The sequence below is a fragment of the Ailuropoda melanoleuca genome, chromosome 12, assembly GCF_002007445.2.
Source record: "Ailuropoda melanoleuca isolate Jingjing chromosome 12, ASM200744v2, whole genome shotgun sequence".
Lineage (NCBI taxonomy): Eukaryota > Metazoa > Chordata > Mammalia > Carnivora > Ursidae > Ailuropoda > Ailuropoda melanoleuca.
Window position 1 is genome coordinate 55,239,037 of NC_048229.1, and position 20,905 is coordinate 55,259,941.

Below are 20,905 nucleotides of genomic sequence, written 5' to 3' on the forward strand. Positions count from 1 at the left end.
CCCGGCTCCACCCCATTCTCTTGCTGTCCATCTGTCCATCCATCCTTCCTTTACCTCCCTCCTCTCATGTCCACCTTGACTCTTTCCTTCAGCTCTGCCCACCTCCTCCTTGTTCCTTAGGCACACCAAGTGCCCACCCACCGCTGGGCCTTGGCATGTGCTGTCCCTACCACCTGGAATGCCCTCACTCCAAACATTGTGCAGTCTGCCTCCTTTGCCACATGCAGCCTGTGCTCAGAGAGAATGGAAACCAAGCCCTTTCTTCCATCTCTTTCCCCTCCGCTTGCTTCACTTTACTCCATAGTTCTTACCACTGGATATAGTTCATATTTATTGGCTTATTAATTATTTATCTATCTCCCCCTCCAGCTGTCAGAGGGCAGAGCTTTGTGTGTTTCGTTCACTGCTGATTCCCGGTGCCTAGAACAGTGCCCAGTACGCAGTGGGCCCTCAATACGCACGCGCTAAGTGTGTGGCCGAGTCCATCACCTGTCCGTTTTCCCACCCGCCCATCATCCGTTTTGTCTTCCCACATTTCCTGGGTCACCCGCCAGTCACCCAGAATTCCTCTGCACCAGGCCCTGTGCTGGGGCTTGGGTTCAGTGACCTGGGAGGGCACACAGACAAGAAAGGAAGAATTCTGACACTGGGGAATGGGTCCTAGGTAAGGGGGGCCCACAGCGGCACAGGATACAGACTTTGTTGAATGAATCCATGCCTGGACGGCTTCTTGGAAGAAGTGGTGTCTCAGGTCTCCATACTGGGGATACTGGGGGTGGGAGTTGGAATCAGAAGCCACCCGGGGGAGGGCATTCCTGGCTGTGAGAACTTTGAAAAGACTCCGCCCTCCCCCTGGAGGACTGCTGGTCTGAGATGAGGCTAAAGGGTGAAGCAGGGGCTGGCCAGGCAAGGCTGGGGGCCAGTGGTCCAGGAGGACGCTGGCAGGGGTGTGCCCAGGGCCCCCATGGGAGCCTCTTGGGTGGGGCAGAGCCTATCTGGACCACTTGTCCCTGCACTCCCTGAGGTACCTGGAGCAGCTGCCCCCAGCCACTCCTTACGACGGAGCTCGCATCCCTGTGCCCACCTTTTGTCTGTCTCAGTTCCTGCGCTGTGTCCTGCAGGAGGCTGGAGATTCTGAGGGTAGAGACTAGGTACCCCGTTCCCCATCCCCCTGCAGCAGGGCCTTACCACCAGCCTCCAGCCAGCTGTGAGCTGCTGACTTGTTTTTCTTATAGCCAGGTGAGCCTGGCGCAGGCTTCAGGTGGGGCCTGAGATTGGGGAGGCAGCAGGAGGGAACTCACGGAGCTGATGATTGCGTAAGCTGGGCCAGTACCCCCCAACAGTGACTCCTCCAGGCTCCTCTGGGGCCTACAGGCGGGCCAGCAGCCCATGCATTGGGTGGGAGGTGCTGAAAACCCACAGAGGGCTGAGGCCAGGGGTGTGGGGCACTCAGCACCCGGGGGGCCAGGGCAGCCCCCGCAGAGAAATCCAGGAATGAGAGAGGGAGGTGGCAGCCAGCCGGAAATTCAAGACAGGCAGGCGGAGCCTTACCTGGGACAGCCTGCCCAGACAAGCTCAGGCTGGGTGCCCGCAAGCCCTGGGAGGCGGTAGAAGGGGAGGAGGCAGAGTCCAGCCAGGGGTCTGCCGAGACCCGGAGGTAAGAAGCCGCTGTTCGCTGTTTATGGTGGAGGACGGGGCAGGAAAATTCAGCAAAGACTCCCAGCCTGGCCCACTTGAACTTGGCAGGCTCTGAGGTCTCGTTCCATGCCTGGCCCTTGGTCTGCTCAGGGTTCTGGGCAGGTTTGGAGGCCCTGGCTGTCCTGGGGTTCCCCCTTGCTGTTCTGAGTGTGGGCTGGGCGCACACACGCAGTGGTTGTTTTTGGCTGGTGGGGGGGACTAGGTAAGATTGCCGACCAAGGTGAGGCTGCAAGCCCCGGGGCTTGGATGGGGAGGCAGGAGACATGCACCCGGGGCCTCTGCCTGTTTCGTGCCGCAGCACCCAGAGCCTGTTTCTTCCTAGGATCCCGAGGGAAACCGGTTCGGGAGCAGGTTGGCCGGGTTGTTTGACTTTCGACAAGGAAGAAAAAGGCAGCCTGCCTTGGTCAGCTGAGGAGAGGGGACAGGGCCCAGGCCTGGGGGCATGCCTGCCCCATCTGGCCAGCACAGGATTACTAGCCTTTCCCCAAGTCCCTCCGGTCTCGGTGATGAGACTCCTGCATGGCGGCTGAGGACACCCCGGTACGGGAGAGCCGTCGTGGAGGAAAAGGCCTGGGAGCTTCCTTCCCTGGGTGCTTTCCCTGTCTGCACCCCGAGAGGGCTGGGCAAGGGCCGCGGTGTGGAAACAGAGATGGGAGCTGCAGTCCCCACCTGCCCCCCCAGCCCTCCTGGTCCTCCAGCCCACGTGTCAGACAGACAGACAGACGTGGGTGGCTGGAGGTGGGAGGAACCTGGCTCCCGGCCAGCTCTGCCCTTACCAACTTGGCTCCCTTGGGGTGTGTGGGCAGCAAAATGGGCCCCCCACGTTCCCTCTGTTAATTAGACAGCCCCTGCTAATGAGCGGCTGTCATTGCTGCTCCATTATGCCTTCTGAGCCATCTGCGCCCCCGCACTTAGGGGGAGACCCCGGCGGCTGCCTGGCTGGTGGGGCAGAGGCATGTGGAGAAGGCAGTGTTTCTGGGAGCTGTTGGGGGTGTCTCCTGGGGCCGGAGGCCGGGCGCTCCACCAAATAGGTGGGCTTTCCACCAAATAGGTCCAGTTCCAGCTCTTTCTTCTCCTGAAAGAGAAGTGGTGGCCGCTGGGGTCCCAGGTGAGGGAACAGGTGCCCTCTCCTCTCCTGCCGCCAGCACCATCACGCTGCTGGGCACAGATAGGTGGGTGTGGAGGACGAGGGGTGGGGCACACGGGGGAGGTCAAAGTCGAGATCCGGGGTTCTGGGGCCACTCTGGCAGTCAAGTGAGGTGGCACCTTGTCACCTGCGAGACAAAGCAAGTCCCGCCGCCTTTGTACACTGTTGTGTCACCTGACAGGTCGTCCACCCCACCCCTCCGGGCCTCATTTGCCTCCCTCGGCGTGGGAGCTCCAATGCCTCATTGCCAGACCGGAGGCCTCTGGCCTAAGTCTTGGGGGCCCGAGCAGCTGCCACCCAAACCTCAGAGTCCAGGGCCCAGGGGCTTGCTGACAGAAGGGGTGCGAGCATGGAGACATCAGCCGGGGGGCCTGTCCCAGCCCTCCTGTCTGAACAGGGCAGAAGGAGTAGTTAGAAGTCTCCTCTGTGCACTGCCCCCTCCCCCCACCCCACTGAAGGACTTTGCCTTTAAAAGAGAGCCCGGGGTGGTAACAGCACCTGGTTTCGCTCTGCCTGTGAGACAGGCCTGGTATCCCCATTCCAGACCTGGGGACACAGAGCACAGAAAGCTCAGAGCTGGACAATGTGGTGTCAGGTCCCATGTGGTGCTATTTGAAGGACTCTGGGGCCATGCTGGGAGAGTGTAGGTGGGGCGAGGGGCATTTTGGAGCCTTCGGGTCACTGGGTCTCCCCAGGCCTGAGCAGGGCACCCAGGGGCCCCTTGGGAGCAGCGGTCCTCCCAGCTGTCGCTCTGAGGAGGGGCTGCACTGCTGGCCCCGCAGCCAAGTGGGAAGGTGCCACCAGTCCGCCTAGCTCCAACGCCCTGAGCTGCAAAGGGGGGCCTGATGTTCACAGATGGCTAGGACCTCCTCTGAGGAACCCAGGCCTCCAGATGCCTGTCTCTGCACCTGTTTCCCATGGCAGGCGTGGCCCAGACTCAGCAGCATGGAAGTGGGTGTGGGGAGAGAGCTTGTGGTCCATTTTTGGTGGGTCCATCCTTGCCCAGGGGCTCAGGGGCTCAGGGGCTTCTGACAGCTGAGAGGCAGGAGTATGGCCAGAATGACCTTCCTGGCCTGTTCTGGTTGGATCCAACCCTCCAGCCAAGTGCACTTGGGGGCTGGGCTGAGGTCAGACATTCCGTCATGCCCGGAAAGAGGGGGTGGCAGCTCTGTCTACCTTCTATCTCAGGCAGCTGGGCACCCAGGTGTGCCTGCCTCCTGGGGAGGTCAGCAGGGGTGGTCCTCGGATGCCCAGCCAGCCTGAACTCTGTGAGGACCCGCATTCTGCAGTGGTCTCCTCCCAGCGGGACAGAAATAGGGGGGATGTCTGTCTGCCTGCCCGCCTGTGCTGGGCCCAAGGCCACTTCTTGTTTATATGAGGTCAAGATGCCCCGGGAACCAGGAAGGAGGTACTGGGGGAGTTTCAAGGCCTTGAAATAAGATCTGGCTCAAATCCTGTGTGACCTTGGGCTGGCTCCCTTCCCTCTCCGACCCTCAGTCTCCTCCCCCAGCAAATGGGACAAGGCCTCCTTGGCAGAATTGTGGGGGAAATCGAAGTCATTTGCCTGGCACGCAGTGTTCAGTAGGGGTGCATGGACTTTGGGTCTCAAGCCTTCATGGGGGAGGGGTGGAGAGAGGGCCAGTGCTGGGACAGGTGTAGCCACAGGAGCCCCGACCACAAGCTCCAGAGCTTTTGAAATCTGAGGCAGGTACATGTGGGCTGGGCACCCGCCTCAGCTCCGCCCCACAGGGAGCCAGCTGGGTCCAGTCTGTTCTTGGAGCTCCAAATAAGGTCTCCAACACACTGGTGTGGACCTGCATGGTCTCCACCCTCCTGTTTGCCTGGCCTTGCCATCCATCCTTGGAGCTGGCACCAACCACTTGCACCCCAAGCCTGGGCTTGAATCTCCATTAGACTTGCCCCATGTTAATGGCCCACAGGGCCCCGTGCACTCCCCAGCCTTGGATACTTCGGGCTCCCTGTTCCTTCTCCAGCTGGGGGCTGAGCAGTGGGTGGGGGAGGCGGGCCTGGGGCACAGGGCACACAGCTCCCTTTGTGAGGGTGGCTGAGTCACATGGGCGACGCCGTCCATGCTGGGCCCTGGGGCGGCTGTGATGAGAGGTGGTGTTATCATGGGGCCACAGCCGCCCCCACGCCTGTGGCCAGAAGGCTTTCCCATGGGAACGAACAGGGAGGTGTCCGGGAGCACCAGCCACAAAGCACATGGTCTGGAGCCCAGGACCCAGTTTCAAGTCCCGGCTCTGGTGCTGACATGCTGTGAGGCTTTGCGAAGCTTCTCTTTTTGAGCCTCAGTTTTCATCTCTGTTAAATGGGAACAGTCATCACTGTTTTGTAGAGGAGATGCTGGACACAAAAGGACTTTGCAGTGACTCCTGGGGGCCTCAGTTGGTTAAGCGTCTGCCTTTGGCTCAGGTCATGATCCCGGGGTCCTGGGATTGAGTCCCACATCGGGCTCTCTGCTCATCAGGGAGCCTGCTTCTCCCTCTGCCTGCTGCTCCCCCTGCCTGTGTTCTCTCTCTGACAAAAAAAATAAATAAAATCTTTTAAAAAAGAAGAAAGAAAAGACTTTGCAAACTGTGGAGTGCCAGGCCTTTGGCATCTGTATTAACTTTATGGTAACCGCAGTGACACTGGCCAATACTTGTCGTGCACCTACTGTGTGCCAGGCGTGGCACTCAGTGCTTTACAAGGCCACTCAGCTTGCGAAGGGACAAGTGTGGACTTGAAGTGCTCTTGTCCAATAAAAAAACCACTCCAAGCAGCCAGTGGCTGCCCACAACCCTTCCCACAGCGGGGCACAGCTCTTCACTGTGTGCGAGGCTGGCTCGCGCTGCCCTGGGAGGGGGCACTGAGGATAGAGAAGGATAAGGCCTCTCCCCCAGCTCTGTCACAGAGGGGCCCATGGAGTTCCGCCCTCTAACCCTGTCCTGGGGCTCACGCGTGGTCGCAGATCTGCTCCCACCTGCCCGGCAGTCCTGTTTCTGTTTCATGTTCAGGCTGCTCTGAACAGTAGAGCTTTTGCAAGGATATCAGGCTGCTCATTCGAGCCTGGGCTGTGAGCCTTATGTGTGTGGCCTTGTTAATTATTACCTGCAGTGCTGGTGTTGTCTCCCCTTGATAGAGGAGAAGGTGGGTGCCAGAGAGACGTGCCTGAGTCACCCAGCTGGCAGAGCCGGGAGGAGAAGCCCGTTGGCCTGAGCTCAGAGCCCGGGCTCCCAGCCTCTCCTCCATCCCTTAAAATGAAGACCCTTTAGTACCTTCACCTTCGGCAATCCCTACCCTGCCTCTGGCCTCTGTCACCAGCCAGCGATGCACGTGACTTTCTCTGGGCCCTGGGGGACCCTAGCCCTTCAGCCCTGAGCCCCAGCAATGTGCCCCCAGTGGCCTATTGGAAGGCTCCCCCCCATTCCACGGTACCCAAGGGCAGCCTCTTCCCTGCCTCCCAGATCTGCACCCCCACCCATGCCCCCCATGCTTCAGGGCAGTTTCTGACATCTCTTCATTCCCCTTTCCCTCACGTGTGGGCGAGGGGGTCGTAGGCCTGCTTCGGGTTCTTGGACCAAAGGCTCCCCTCAACCTCTCCTTCTGCCTCTACGTTCTCCAATGCCCACTGGACCTCCCCTCCACCCAGCCCACCCACGTTGCTGGCGTAAGCCCCTCGAGTCCAAACCAGGGTCTCTCTTGCTAAATTACTTTGTGTCTCTGAAATACCAGTGGGACCCTGCCCACCAGTCTGGGGGGATGAAATGAGAACAATCCACATAAAACAGAGCGTCTTGAACCGTGAACCGTACGGACGCGGCAGCTCTTATCAGTCCTGTTATTAGTACTAATAATAGGTGCTCTTGTGATGAATAGTAATTTATTGGGTTTCTCATTTGTGACCCCAAGAGCACTCTGGGAGCTCTGCAATGCCAGTAACTGACTCCCAGGGTCACCCTGATGTGAACCAGACTCAGGGCTGGGTGGGTCTGCTGTCCACCCCTGCCCTGGAGCCTGGCATAGAGCCCAGGACTGCAGGTCTCCGAGAAGCCCCATGGTGACAGGGTGGGCGGAGCTTGGCAAGCTGTCTCCTGCCCAGGCCAGGCCACCGCATAGGCCTTTCCCACGTGGCCCAAGGGGCAGCTGGCTCCAGGCTTCTGCGTCCCTTGCTCAGATGTTCGGCTTGGGGTGCCCCTGCCATCTGCAGAGAGCGGCGTCTCCATCACTCCACCTGTGAGGTGCTGGTCACACCCTCTGTGTGGGGGGGGTGTGTGTTGGGAGGGACTGTTTCATGCTGACCTGGAGTCCGGGGAACAGCTGAGGCTGCCCCGGCTACCAGCTGCCCTGGCCCTGAAGGACAGACCTTGGAGAAACTGAGGCTTGGAGGAGGTAACTTGCCCAGGGACACTGCATGTCAGGGACTCCACATCCTTTTTGGATAACTCACTTCCGCTCTGTTGTTTCCTGGCCCCCCAGCCCTGGCAATGAGGGAGTGTCCGCTGTGGCCCTGGGAGGGAGCAGTGGGCCAGACACAGGCCAAGTGCCCACAGTGCCCACCTGACGCGGGCATCGGCCACAGCCCGCCCCAGGGGCTGATGGCTCGGAGAGCACAGCACTGCTTCCTGGCAGCGCTCGCCTGGGGGCCTCCCTGTCCCTCGCCATTAGCTTTATTGCCTCTCTCCCCGTGGCTTGATCTGTGCAGGCAGGTGAGGGGTACATCTCACCCGCAGTGGATCCCTGGCCTCCTAGATTGCCTAAAAAGTTTCCATTCGTGTGGTATCAGGGGACTTTTCCAGGTCCCTTTTCTAGAATGCAGATCCCTGCATGAAGAGAAGGGGTCTTCAGTGCCCTGAGCATCTGCTGTGGCCGGGCCCCATGCCAGGGGTCTGGGGAGGCTGGATGCATGAGTGGTCAGTAGCGTTATGTGGAGCCAGACCGCCTCCATCCCAACTCTGCCACTTCCCAGCTGGGTGACCTTGGGCAAGTGAATTCCCTTCTCCGAGCTGCATTTCCCCGCCTTGTGCTCTCCCTTCTTCATCATCACATTCACAGTGCTGGGCACTGGCCTGAGCAACATGTTTTCCTCCCACCACTGTCCTGTGGTGCTATGGTGATGGTGGGAGTGAAGATTCTGGAATGCAGTAAATGGTCAGTAAATGTAATCATTATTGTTATTCTTATTGCTGTCATCACTTACCTTCATTATATTGTGAAACTCCTACGGCACCTTTGACTTGGGAATCGGGTAGGGATGAGGGAAGACAGGGAGTTCCAGGTCTGCAGGGCAGGCCGTGAGCCGTCTGGAGCTTCCTGACTCTCGGGGTGACTATGAACCTTAGCAGTGGGAGGGAGCCACTGACAGAGGCCAGTGGCCAGAAGGGAATGCGGGCATCAGCCCATTTCCAAATTTCTCTCTTTGAGCTTTTGGAAGCCACCAAGAATGGTTCCTCCCCAGGTCTCAGTTTCCCCTTTGGCCCAGCAGATGTGCCCCTGGAGTCTCAGAATCTGGAACTGGAGTCTTGGAATGTTGCAACTTGGGGAGCATTGAGATCGGTCCCTTTCTGTGACAACTGAGGCTCAAGGAGGGCTCAAGGTCAGGTGGTCAGTAGTGAGTGGCGTGGCTGACCACATGCCGAGCCACTTGACACCCCTGCCCCTGCCGCCCCCCCCCCCCCCCCGTGCTTTCCGCTCTGCTGGTCAGCGCCGGCTCCTGTCTGCTGCCAAGGAGGCTGGACTCTCCTTCAGGAAGGGGCAGTTGTCGCCTGGGCCTGGGGGTGGGGGGCCAGTATCTGAACAGCCTGTCGCCGTGGCAACCCTGGCTTCTCTGCGGGAACTTTGGGGAGAAGAGTCCCAGGGGAAAGCGACAGATGGAGGGCGGAGAGGCAGGGTTATCCCCAGTGGGGCTGTGGTCCACGAAGCCTGGCACCTGTCTGCCTGGTTGGGTAGTGAGGCTGAGATGCCCCCTTGCCCAGCGCTGAGTCATGGGCATCCCCCAGGGTCACCGCCAGAGCTCTCTTGGCCCTGCCTCCTCCCAGTCTCCCTCTGAGAAATCCGTGACTCACGTATAAGGTCCCGTCATCCCAGCCAAGCTAGGGAAGAGGGAGGAGCCCGACTGGGGCAGGAGGGGGGCGTCCCGCCCGCAAACACACGCTGCCTGCCCTGCTTCTCCGCAGCTCCCTGCCCGCCTTGCTCCGCAGCGAGAGGATCTGGGCGCCTCCCACGCGCGCGCCAGCCCACCCACTGGGGGCAGCCGACCCCGGCGGGTGGGTTAAGCCTCCGAGGTGAATCGTGAAAGGAATTCCTGCTGCCTGGCCCCACACAGGACCTTCCACCAGCACCAGGTACCGGAGCAAGGGTGTGACAGCGGGAAGGAGGAGGGATGTGGTGTGTGTGGCAGAGGGTAGGGTGGTGGTGGAACGGGGGATTGGGAGGTCTCTTGGTGGCAGTCAGCCTGGATGAACATTGCTGTGCGGGGTCTCCAGGGTTGGTCGGGATGGACAGGGAGGTGTCTCAGAAGGGGACGGGGCCCCAGAAGATGGAATCTCTCAGAGCCACTAGTCATCTGTTAGCTAGGGAAACTGAGGCTCAGGGTGGTATAGCCCCGAGGTCAGGCAAGCTGCGGTCTGCTCACTGGTCTGTGAGATAACTTCTCACTCCTGCTGCCACTGCACAGATGGGAAAACTGAGGATCCCAGCTCACGTATCAAGTCTAGGGATAAAGGGCCAGGGTGCAGCCTGGAGGAGGAAGGGCTTGGTCCACTGATGCCCAGGGCTGGGTCCAGGGTACCCAAGTGAGCCAGGGGCAGTCTGGCTCCTCACCACACCGGCCACCAGGGTCCCGGCCGTGGGGTCTGAGAGAGGGTCCTGGGAAGTCGGGGCAGATAGATGGGGAAGCAGAAGCTGCGGCTGGAGCCCCCTGCCCGTAACCACCAGACCATGCACTCCCATCTGTGCGACACTGATAGGACTTTCTCCCCAGGCACTACCGCAACGCCCGCCCTGTTCCAGCGCGGGGGGGTCTACTGGTTCCTGTTCTCCTCCCCTGCCAGCCTCCTTCCGTGGGGGGGGGCGAGCTGGGGTCTCCCCTGGCCCCACAGGAGGGACTGGGGCTCATTTTACTGAGGAGGTTTGGGGGGCACTTAGCGAGACAGGCACCTCTCACCCCTCCACCCCAACTCCCATCCTGCCTGGTAGAGTGGGTCGGAAGAGGGCCAGGGAAGTTATTCATGCAAGCATTTATTGAGTGCCTACTGTGTGCCTGATATCCTGGGGGTGGGGCAATGAATGAGACAATGAAGGTGTCTGAGAACTCATGGGTGGCCCAGACTCAGAGCCAAGCCCCGCCCCTCACTGTGGGTACTCTGAGGGCAGAGGTGCTTTCTTGGGGCTGGAGACTGAGTGGGAAGAAGCCCCTCCTGTCAGTGAGAGCCATCAGCTGCTGAGTTGGTTCCCTGGAGCCCAGGCCAGGGTCCTTTGGGAACTTCCCTGCGAATGTCTAGAGGTTGGACTAGTTTGGGGGCCGGACCTAATCCGCCTTTGCTGCAGTGACCCCGGGGATCTGAGATACAGAACCACCTCAGTCATAACCCCTTGCCTTGCCTCTCTCTCTGGGCCTCAGTTGTCCCCACTGTTAAATGGCTGTGTAAGGGTGATGGTAGCTGTCCTGCCTGGGGCTTGGCTCCAAGAGTGTCAGCTTATGAGAGACACCAGTCCGGGCTGTATGCACTGTCCATGCTGGCTTCAGTGCCCTGGGCCACTGGACGGGGGGTGGTCAGCCTGGCTGCGACACCCCGCCTTGTCAGGGACACAGATAAATGAGACAGTGAGGATCAGAGGCTGAGGAGTGACATAATGTTGCTCGTAGAGGGGAAGAGAACTTTCTGAACTGGGAGAACCCAGCTGGGCTTGGAGACAGGTGGGGAGTGGTAAAAGGGTCGGTTTGCATATATGAGGATGGGGTGGGGGGCGTTTTGGGCAGAGGCCACTGCATGGGAAGGGTTTGGGAACGAGGAGAGCCGGGAGATGGGGCAGACAAGGCACTGGAGACCTGCCATGGGTCACTTTATGGGGCCTGGAGGGCCAGGCTGGCAGGTCTTACTCTGCTCTGCAGGGGGAGGGATAGCATTGCAGCCAGCAGCCAGGTCAGATGGGTGCAGGGAGGGGGCAGGGTGGCCTGGCTGTGACCCCAACAGGATGGGGAGGGGAAAGGCTGTGATTCGGGGGTGGCCTGGCTGCCCGAAGCCCAGGCTGCGGGGTTCATCACTCACTTGTGTTTGGAAGGCAGCTTCGTAGCTGTGGGGACAGAGGGGGAGGGGGCCGCCAGGCTGAAAGAGGCAGGGTCTGTGTGCTGTGGGGATCGCCTTCCCAGCAGGGCCCTGCAGGACAAAGACGGGAGGGGGAGGCGGGCACAGCCATGAAGGGGGCCACGTATACCACGCTCCGTTCTCTGGCTGAGCCAGGCCACAGGTCCCTCTGTCCTCAGCAGGGATGTGGGGAGAGGGGTGAAGGGGGGGTGGGAGAAGGGTCCCTTCCAGGGATGCAGGCACAGGTGGGCTTCTACAGGGCAGGGGTGAAGAGTCAGGGGCAGGGCTGTGGGGGGAGGCCATGGAGGAGGCAGTGGGGTGTCGGGCCTGGCACCCCCAGACCCTGCCTTCTGATTGCCAGCAGATGGGGGTATCATGTGAGCAAACACAGCCATTGGGGAACCAGGAGCCTAGGGACCAGGCAGATGGCAAGTGGGGAGTGGAGCTGGGCTGGCACAAGGGGCCTCTCCCACAGTGGGGAGGGGCTGGCTGGGCCTCAAGCCCTCCAGGCTTACCCTCCTCCCGGCTGGTCCTCATGCCTCACTGGGGGTTCCTTGAGGCCCTCGGGGAGCCCTACAGATTCTGGGGTCAGGCCTGGGCTGCTGGGGAGAGGGGCCAAGGGTGCAAGAGGAGCTTGGGACACACAATTCCTGACCCCTGCCCGGTGCCAGCCTGCCCCTCAAGCCCCACACTCTCCCTGGTCCCTGGGGGCTCGGCCTGAGCTATAGAACCCCCTGGAGCTGCCCTGCCCTCAGAGCCTGCTGGGCCTGGGCTCAGCGCTGCGCACCCACCTTCGTTCTCGCGAGGCAGGAGGTCCTGATGTGTCCACTTGAGAGACGGGGACGCTGAGGCGCGGGAGGCTTACCCATGGGGAGCTGCTTGTCTTCGGGGCTCCAGAGTCTGCGATCTGGCCCACCCTGCTCTCTGGGCCCCCTCAGTGGGGAGGGGGCTCCGTGCCGGGTGCCAGAGAGCGTGTGCCCTGGTCTCGAGCCCCAGCCCTGCCGCTGCCGAGCCCACGCTGTGCTAGGTGCCAGGACCCACAGAGATGGCAAGGCCGGTCTGCCTGGGGAGAATCCTGGCTTTGTTCCTCTCTAGGGGTGTGAGCGGGGGCACCTGCCTCAGTGTCCTCAACTGGTAAAGTGGGTGACAGTAGTGTCCCCGTGGGGGGGCTGTTGTAAACACGAAGGAGTGATTGTAGTAAAGCGTTTAGAGCAGTGCTGGCCCCTGCACGCTAACCTTTGTCGTAAGGTCTCCACGTCGGGCAGACAGAGGCACTGAGGCCCAGAGACAACTTGTAACAACCCGGGGCGGGGGGGGGGGGCTTCATCCTGCCTCTCTGCTGGGGACAGCTGGGGCCATTTGGGCTCTGGCAGGACCTAGGCCTCCTGCCTCCCACCTGACTGGTGCTTTGGTGGGGAGGTCACGGGGTGGGCGTCAGGCTCCCGGCTCAGACACTTTGTGGTACGCGTGGCAGTTTCAGGCAGGCAGGGATAAAGGCTGAGCCCCAGAGAAGCTGCAGGAGCTTCTAGGCATCAGTGGACAGGGCTCAACATCACAGGGAGGCGGCCTGGGGGCAGAGGCCTCGCTGTGGAAGCCAGTGCTCTGGCTCCCTGCAAGGCTGGCGGCTCTGCAGCTAACGGCTCCAGGCCGGCTCCCTGGGCTCAGGGCCACTGCAAGGAACTCCAGACAAGCAACAGTGAGAGACTCGAGCCACCTCTCAGGCCTCTCTGCCCTGTCCTCAGGCTTCTGCCTTCCCCTCCCAGAAGCCCCGGCCTTGTCTTTCAAGGGCCACAGGGGCCCAAGGTTGTCACCTGCCTGGAGCTCAGTGTCCCCACGATAGAGATGAGAGTCCCACCTCCCGGCAGTGTGGCTGCTGGAATCTGGAGCAGCCCAGGGCTGGGAAGTGTGTACTTAGCTCATTGTGCGGCTTTGAGAGGTCTTCCCTAAACCTGGCCTGAAGATTTTGTCTTCAGGGTCACATGGTGGCTGAGTTAGAACTAGATTCAAACCCTGGAAAAGTGACCTTGAACCCACCGCTCAATCTCTCAAAGCCTCATTACTTAGGCTGTAAAATGGGGTTGGAGATACCTATGTCTCTAATATCTCTATGAGACCCTGAGGGGGATTAGCTGAGGCAGCTGCCCGCTTAGGGCCCCGTGGGCATAGAGCCCCATGCAGAGCTGTCCCGGACCTTTGCTCCTCCATCGCCCGCTGAGCCGTGCTCCTGGGCGAGGCAGTCCAAGGCGGTGGCTCTGCGGCTGTCTGGTTCTGTCCCGGCCGCATCAACTGCGTGAACTTGGACAGGTGTATTAGCCTCTCTGGGCCTTGCTTCCCTCATCTTTGAAATGAAGCTGGTAATGGTCCCTTCAGAAGGTTAAGTGAGCCACTCTATTTCGAGTGCTGACTGTGGTGCTCGGCACGCCGTACGCGATATTGTCCTTGCCACTGATCTGGGCCACCACCAAGACCTCAGGAAGCAGCAGTGAGTTTATCAGGAGCATTAGCCTTGTGCTTCCATGACGTCATTGGGAAAGGCACCAGGCCCCAGAGAGCCCGTGGGGCCCTTGGACACTCCCATGCAATGGGGTCTTGATCTGCTGGCATGAGTTCTTCAAGAATGGGGCTCCCTCCTGCTCCTCTCTGACCCGCTTGGCCATTGTCCTGGGCCTGCAGGGGAGGCCTGAGTTCGAGTTGGGCTTGTTTGCTTGGGCAGGACTCTGTGGTTACTTCTCTGCTGGGCTGAGTTCCCTTGGCTTCTTGGCCCCTTGCCTGAGCAGGGTGGCTGACCCCCTCTGGGTCCCTGGACAAGTGTGGCTCTCAGGGTGTGCTCTGTGGTTAGCACCTTGGGTCTCTGAGCCTGTGGCAGGGGGACAACTGCTGAGACCCACCTGTCTTCATGCTGACAAATGTGAGGGGTGAACTCCAGAGGCTAGCTGGGGCAACTGAGTCATGTGTGGCCTGGCGCCCTCTGCTCCTCTGGCTGTGTCACCACCTGGCCATGTGCCAAACCCTTGGAGAGACTCATAAACACTCCCCCCCCCAGTACATATAGCTTCACTGCCTACAAAGACCCTCATTCAGTCTCGGGTGCTGCTGGCCCTTGGAGATTTGAACCCGTATCTACATTTCACAGATGAGGAAGCAGGTCTAAGTGCCCTGGACAGTCAGCGGTAGTGGGGGCCTGGACCCGGCCTGGACCCTTGCCCATGACACCACAGGTGGCTGCTCCCATTTGAGGTGGTGAGCTTCCCATCCCTGCAGGTGTGTAAGTGTGGCAGGGACTGTAGAGGGAACGGGAGCGGCAGGTGAGGTTCTTCACGGCTCCTTCCAGCCCCGAGCTCTTCTGGCCCTCACGGGGAGAGGCGTCCAAGTCCCACATTGTCCCCAGGCAGTAAGTCCCTAAGCAGCCAGCCCACTGGTCGTCCTAAGAGCATCAGGCGATGTCTGCGGGCAGGTGGGGGCTCCATAGCCTTGCCTGTCACCATGCTCAGACTGCCACCATTAGCACCAGCCTGTGGCACCTTTGGGAGGCTCCCACTGGCCTCCCCATCATCTGGTGGGCTGGGTGGAAAGTGCTCGGGGATCGGGGTGGGAGCCAGACCGGAGGGTGTGAAGGAGGGGTCAGCAGGGGGCACACCTACCCCCCAAGTCATCAGGGAGCTGATGTTGCCCCTTGCTCTCCCTATCCACTGGACCTGTGCCTGGGTAGGGGTGTTCCTGACCCCGTGGCGCTTCTGCCTCTCACACACGTGCATATGACAAGGCCCCACGAGAGCCGTGGGCAGTGGGAAGGGCCAGCAGGAATCCTCACACGGTTCCCTCAAAGCTGTATTTATCCTATGTCTGTGGCCGCACCTGCCGCACCCTCTTGGGCTCTGCCACCCTATGCACACACCCCAGACCAGATGGACGGGGTCTGATCTCCAGCTCCTGGGCTGGGAACCAAGGATACCCAGGTCCTGCTGCCTGGCCTGGCGTAGGGGGAGCTGGGCGAGGGAGCAGTGCCCGTCACTAGCTGTCGTGGGGCAGACAGCCAGTGCTCCCACACAGAGACGCTGCAGCGGGCGTCAGCACACCTGGAAGTCCCGCCTCAGCTCCTGCGCTCAGGATCGCTCTCCCACAGAGCTGGAAGCCTCAGTAACTGTCATCCAGGGAGGGTGGAAGTGTTCGCAGACCCCGTGGGTGTAGGGATGAAGGGGCGCAGGCTCTGTTCCTTGGCTGTGCTGTCTTCAGTGAAGCACAGCCTCATGGACCTGCCTACCCACCTCCCCAGAGTGGCTGACGCTTCCTCTCCACGTCCTGGAGAGTCCAGGGCAGGGTGTGCCATGCAGAGCAGGGGCTACAGCAAAGGCAAAGGAATGTACAGAAGTGGATTGGGGTCTAGTTGCCAGCTGTGTAGCCCTGGACAAGCAACTTCTCCCCCCGCTGAGCCTCAGTTTTCTCAGCTGTAAAATGGGCGTAATAGTGCCCCCCCCCAGAGTGGGCAGGCACATGCATTATGGCTTTTCAGAGCCTTTACCAGGCAGCTACGTATTGGAGGAAATGCGAGGCTGGCATTTCGGGTCCTATCCCTACTCTCAAGCTTTGCACAGTCTTGGGAGTCCCTCTCTGGCCAAGCACTTGGCAGAGATGTTTATGCCCCTGAGACAGTCAGAGGTTGGGGAGTCGGGGTGGCTCAGTGCTGGAACACCCTGCCCCAAGTGGTGCTTCTGGATCAGAAGTCTAGCATCAGGAATTGGCTCCTATTGGGAAGAGGGTTGGAGCCGGCCTGACCTGGGTTAGAATCCCAGCTCTGTCTCGTTCATTCATGTATTTAACTAGCATTCCTGTAGCATCTGCTGTGGCCCAGGCACAGCGCTAGTTTGGGAGATTCAAGGGGTGAGCCAGACAGTACACGTTGAGAAATGGAAAACAAGTAAGCAAATTGAAGGGTCATCTCAGACAGCATCAAGTGCTGTAAAGTTGAGAAGATAAGGTGGCGTGGAAGAGAGTGATGATGGGGAGGATAATTTTGGCTAGGTAATCATGGATGGCTTCTTGGGGGAGGAGATATGTGAAATAAGGACTGAGAAGAAATCACTCAGGGAACGGGTCCAGGAAAGGACGTGGTATGTTGAAGGGAAGGCACGTGCAAAGGCCCTGAGGTGTGTCTGAGGATAGAAAGGCTAGTGTGCTGGAGTTGGTGAACGCAGGGTGGGTGGGGGGAGGACAGGGGTGGGGAGAGGCGGTGGTGGTGGTGTGTGGGGTCACTGGCTTGTTATTTGGGCAGTCGAGCTGCTCCCTGAGCCTCAGCTATCTGATTTCTAAAATGAGCCTCATCAGTTTGGTCCCACGCTCGGCTCTGGTCAGCAGTGCTGTGAGCATTGTCAATGTCTTTGGCAGAGACTTGGCTCTGGGCAGCAATGACCTGTGAGCTATTGTAAGTATTTTTGTCGTTACGAGTGCTCAGTGACATTGGGTGGGACCTGCGATGTTGTGCCTCAGTTTCTCTGTGTGTCACTTTAGTCAGTGAGCGCCGAGTGTAAGAGGACAGAGGTGTCCCATCTGTGCCCTCCCCTGGCTCCCCTCAACTACAGCCCCCCTGCCAACTCTTTTTAAGCATAGAAGCTTCTGATCCAACAGTGACCGCCTTCTCTGGCCCAGCAGGCCCTGGAATCCTTTCCGGGGGAAGGTTCCACCGAGAACAGCAACTCCTTTCTTTGCTTTCTTTTCCTCTTCCTCCGGGGGCCAAAAATAGTGCCTGAATGGGACACAGCTCTGGGCCAGGAGCAAGACAATAGCTGCGTCCTGACTGAAGCCGAGGCTGGCTCTGGTCCATGGCTGGGGGGTGGGGAGGCTGTGAGGGTGCATGGGCACTGTGTCCCCCTGGCCCCAAGCCCCTGCCGCCTTTCCCATGGCTTCTGCCAGAAACCATCACAGAGCCCCTCTGACCCCTTTGAGTGTGATTGTCAAGGGGGCTCCCCACTTGTTTTGGGAAAGTGTTTATAGCTGCTTGGCTGAGACCCTAGCCCCTTAGCCCCCTGAGCAGCGCCACGCTGTCTCCCGATCGGCTGCCAGCGGGGGCGTCTGCCCCTGGTTCTCTTCCCTGCCCTGTCTGGCATGTGGAGGCCGCCCCATGTCTTTGATGTCCTTTCCCCTTTGATTCAAAGGCTGCAATGCCTTTTTAGAGGTCAACGGGTTGTGTCCTCTTGGGAGGAGGTGAGCTCTCTGTCACTGGAGGTGATCAAATAAAGTTTGGAGGTGCACTGGATGGGGGGCAGGATTCGTCCAACGTCAGATGGACATCTGGTCTTGATGTCCTCGTGTCTCAGAAGAGATCTTGGTTTGAAGTTCACACCTCTCCCTACCAGCGAGGTGGCCTTGAGCAAGTCACATCACTTCCCCGAGCCTCTGATTCCTTCTCTGTAAGATAGCTTCAACAGGGCTAACCTTGGAGAGCGTAGACCTCCAAGCGCCTAGTGTAGTACCCGGCACATAGAAGGGGTTTCAGAAGCTTTGCCTGCGTCCTCTTCCCTTCCCGCACGAGTACTTACTCTGCAGCACAGAGGGGAGGATCTGACCCACTCTTGGTCCTCAGGGAACTCTCTGGAAGGAAGCCAGGGGGAACCCCCCCCCCCGCAGCCCTAGGGGATAACTCAGAAGGAAGATTCCTGGTGGGTTGTGGCAACTTAGGAAGGCTTCTGAGAGCAGCCAGCCCCCTAAGAGGCTTCCAGGGAAGTATGCGCACATTCTGCACTGTGACAGCCTGTGATGAGGGTTGGAGGGGTGTCCAGCCTGGGACAAGGTCAAGGCCACAGCCTGGCAGCCTCCAGGGGCAAAAGCAGCTGCTGATAGGCATCTTTGGTCACAAGGGTAGCCCCCACCGGGTCCTAAAAGGATTTGGTTTAAAATCAGTGTTGACAAACTTAGGCAGGTGTCCCCCGCTGCTCTCCAGTAACCCACTGTCCTCCACCCTGCCCTTCCTCCTGCCATCTCCTTGCTGGGTCCAGCCAGCATCCGAGTTAGGATACTTGGGTACCGGACAAGTTAGGGCACTTGTGCTGTGCTGGGTCGGAGCCGGGCGGTGACGTAGTTCCCTTCCTGCAGCTGCCAATGGTTGCCAGGGAAACGGTTGCCAGGGGCTGCTGTCACCTGCGGCCCTTCTCCCAGACTGGTGGCTGGGGCTCGCAGCCCTCTTCCCTGGCTGCCCGCTTTGTTTGAAGCTCCAGCGAGGGGGCAGGGGCTGGGGTGGCTCAGCTTCAAAGTCCTCCTTCCCAGGAACTGACCCACCGCCCGGCAGCTTGTGAACGAGGAGGCCAGCCCTTCGCTCAGGCTCTTTCTGTACTTACAGTCCACTCGATGCCACAAAGGAGGAGCCCAGGTATGAGTTCCCCTCCTCCCTTCTTCCCTCCATCCCTCTCATTCTTGGTCCTGTGTCCCTCTCCCTCACCCCCCTCCCTTTGCCCCTCTTCTCCCTCCCCTCCTTGGCCTCCCCTTCCCCTGCTCCTTCCCACCTCCCTCCCCTTCCCCCTTTCTTTCTTTTCTTCCTCCATCCCTCCTCGCTGTTTCCCCTTTTTCCCCAGCACTGCTAGGGCAGCTGATGGATGGGGTGGGGGTGGAGCTGGGTGGCACCAGGGACCCTGGGAGAGCCACAGAGGCTGTGCTAAGGGGGATTCAAACAGTCACAACAGGAGGAAGTGGTTGGGGGGTAAGCGCTCCACACACACCCTCCCCAGTCTCACTCCAGCTCTGGGCTGCACCCTCAATGAATAAAGATAAGCCTCTGAGCGGTGTTGGGAGGCTGCATCCCCAGCGGGCTGGCAGGAGCCTTGGCATGGGGGTCACCTGGGCCCTCAGGGGAAGGGTGTTTGGAACCCCAAGGGGACACATCTGGCAGCATCTTTCCTGTGAGTTTGAACAAGAAGGCTTTGTAACAGTCAGGTAAGGTCAAGGGGAAAGGGGCCGCAGAATCAAGAGCATCAGTTCTGGAACCAGGCCCTGGGGGAGCATCTCGTGTCCCCTCCTTGCTGGCTGGGCAGTCCCCAGCAGTCCCCAGCTCCCCCTTCCTGGGACTCAGTTTCCTTATTTGTTAAATGTGCATAACGGAACTGCTTGGGGGAGGAAGAATGTGTTCCTTTGTGTAAAGAGCTTAGAATCGAGGCTTGCATGTTCCAAGAGCTTAATCAATGTCAGCTGTGTTGCTGGAGGGGGTAAGCACACTGCCCTCGGGGGTGCAAGTAACCATAGGGAACACCGAGGTGCTGTGTGCTCGGTGAGCTGGGTGGGATCCTGGTCTGTGCCTCTACTGCCCTTCCCTGGCGGTGATTAAGCCTTGCCCAGCCTTCTTGCGGAAGGACACCTGGCCGTGTGTCCCGTGCGCCTCTCAGCCAGGGATCCGGCCCCGGAGGAGGAGGAAAGAAAGGGAGGGTTCGTGGCTGACCTTGGGAATACTAGGGTCCTATATTCCAAAGACGGGCCCTCTGCCAGGTCCAGAGTCGCCGATGTGCAGCTCCCAGAGCGGGGTGCTAACGGGGCTGACCTTGTCGGCCTGGCCTTGCGCAGTGTGGGAACATGGATGGGGAAGGGACACCAGCCAGCCAGCTGAAGTCTGCCTGCGGTTTGAGAGGGAAGAGAGTCTGGCCAGGAGGAGATGGCCCAGCACCTTCTTGGCTCCTCACTGCCACCTGGGATGTAAGCCCCGCCCTTCCCTGGAAGCATCCAGAAGCCCTGGCCTATAGAGAAGACAGATGGGGACAGGGGTCATAGTCATCACTCACCACAGAAGGAAACTGAGGCTCAGAGAGGGGCCAGGCTGTCTGGAAGTGCACAGTGCCACTTGGCTGCAGTTTGTTCTGGACCTCGCACATCGAACTCCCCCCGCCCCCCCACCCCTGCTCTGTGCTTCCGCATTCTCTGGGCAGGTGCTGACTGGTGTGTGCCCCGGGGTCCTGGAGCCCAGACTCAGCAGCTCCCTGGGGAGAGAACTGCGGGGAGACTTGGGGGGGGGCCCACACTGTGCCAGGAGCATGGAGCTGGCACCAGGTTCCCTGAACTGAGCCCGAAAAACCCTGGCGCCTGAGCCCGACCCCAGCCTGGGCCAGATCTGGGACCCTTCCTGATCTCTTCTCTCTTTAGGTTCCAAGTCCCTATAATCCATTCTCAAATTCTAAGAGCCTTTGATTCTCAGCTTCTAAAAACTCTGTCATGCTCATATTTCCTCTTTCTTTCTTTCTCCTTCTCTGCCCCTCGTGCCCTCCCTCCCTCCCTCTCAATTCCAACCTTCTAAGTGTCCCAGCTGCTTGAGGAGAGGCAGAGGGCCCAGCTGGCTGTGGCTGACTTTAATGGAATGGCCAAGCTAGGGACAGGGCTGGCAGTGCCCCTTTCCCCAAGAGCTTCTGCTGCCGGCCAAAGGGAGGAGGGATGGGGCCGCATATACCTCAGGCTCCCCAGGGACCTCTTGCCTGGAAGTGTCAAGGATGGCGATGAGTTGCCCTGGGGAACATCACAGTCTAAACAGCTCCTGAAGCCCATCTCATGGTAGCTAATGGCCTCTGAGGGGAAGGGAGGGGCTGGAGGCTAGGAGGGAGGGTGCTGACAGGTTTCTTATCTGTGTGGCTGCAAGATTTTTGAGAGCTTATTTCTCATGTTGATAACAGGTGCCCGTGCTAAAAGGACAGTGGGCTGGGAAACTAAACCCAACTGAAGCTCTGTGGATTTTCTTTCTGCAGGACTTATCAGATCTTTTGACATGCTAATACACAAGACCAAGCAGGGC

At 59.6% G+C, this 20,905-nt stretch overlaps 1 protein-coding gene across 5 annotated transcripts in view; it reads left to right on the forward strand.

Moving 5' to 3' along the window:
• Positions 1-1,505: 1,505 nt before the first annotated feature.
• The window catches only part of ADGRG1 (adhesion G protein-coupled receptor G1), a 38,014-nt gene continuing 18,614 nt past the window's right edge, over positions 1,506-20,905 (forward strand). The window contains exons 1-2 of one of the 5 annotated variants that reach the window (XM_019795299.2): positions 1,506-1,657; positions 9,022-9,189. Coding sequence is in view for 1 of the 5 variants with exons in the window: in XM_034672855.1 (XP_034528746.1) it covers positions 18,490-18,511 (22 nt within the window). In the remaining 4 variants the exon portion in view is untranslated. Of the gene's footprint in view, positions 1,658-8,346; positions 8,442-8,788; positions 9,190-18,408; positions 18,512-18,858; positions 19,072-20,905 lie in introns of those variants that run through there. The other 4 variants (XM_034672850.1, XM_034672855.1, XM_034672851.1 and 1 more) reach the window with 4 other exon arrangements.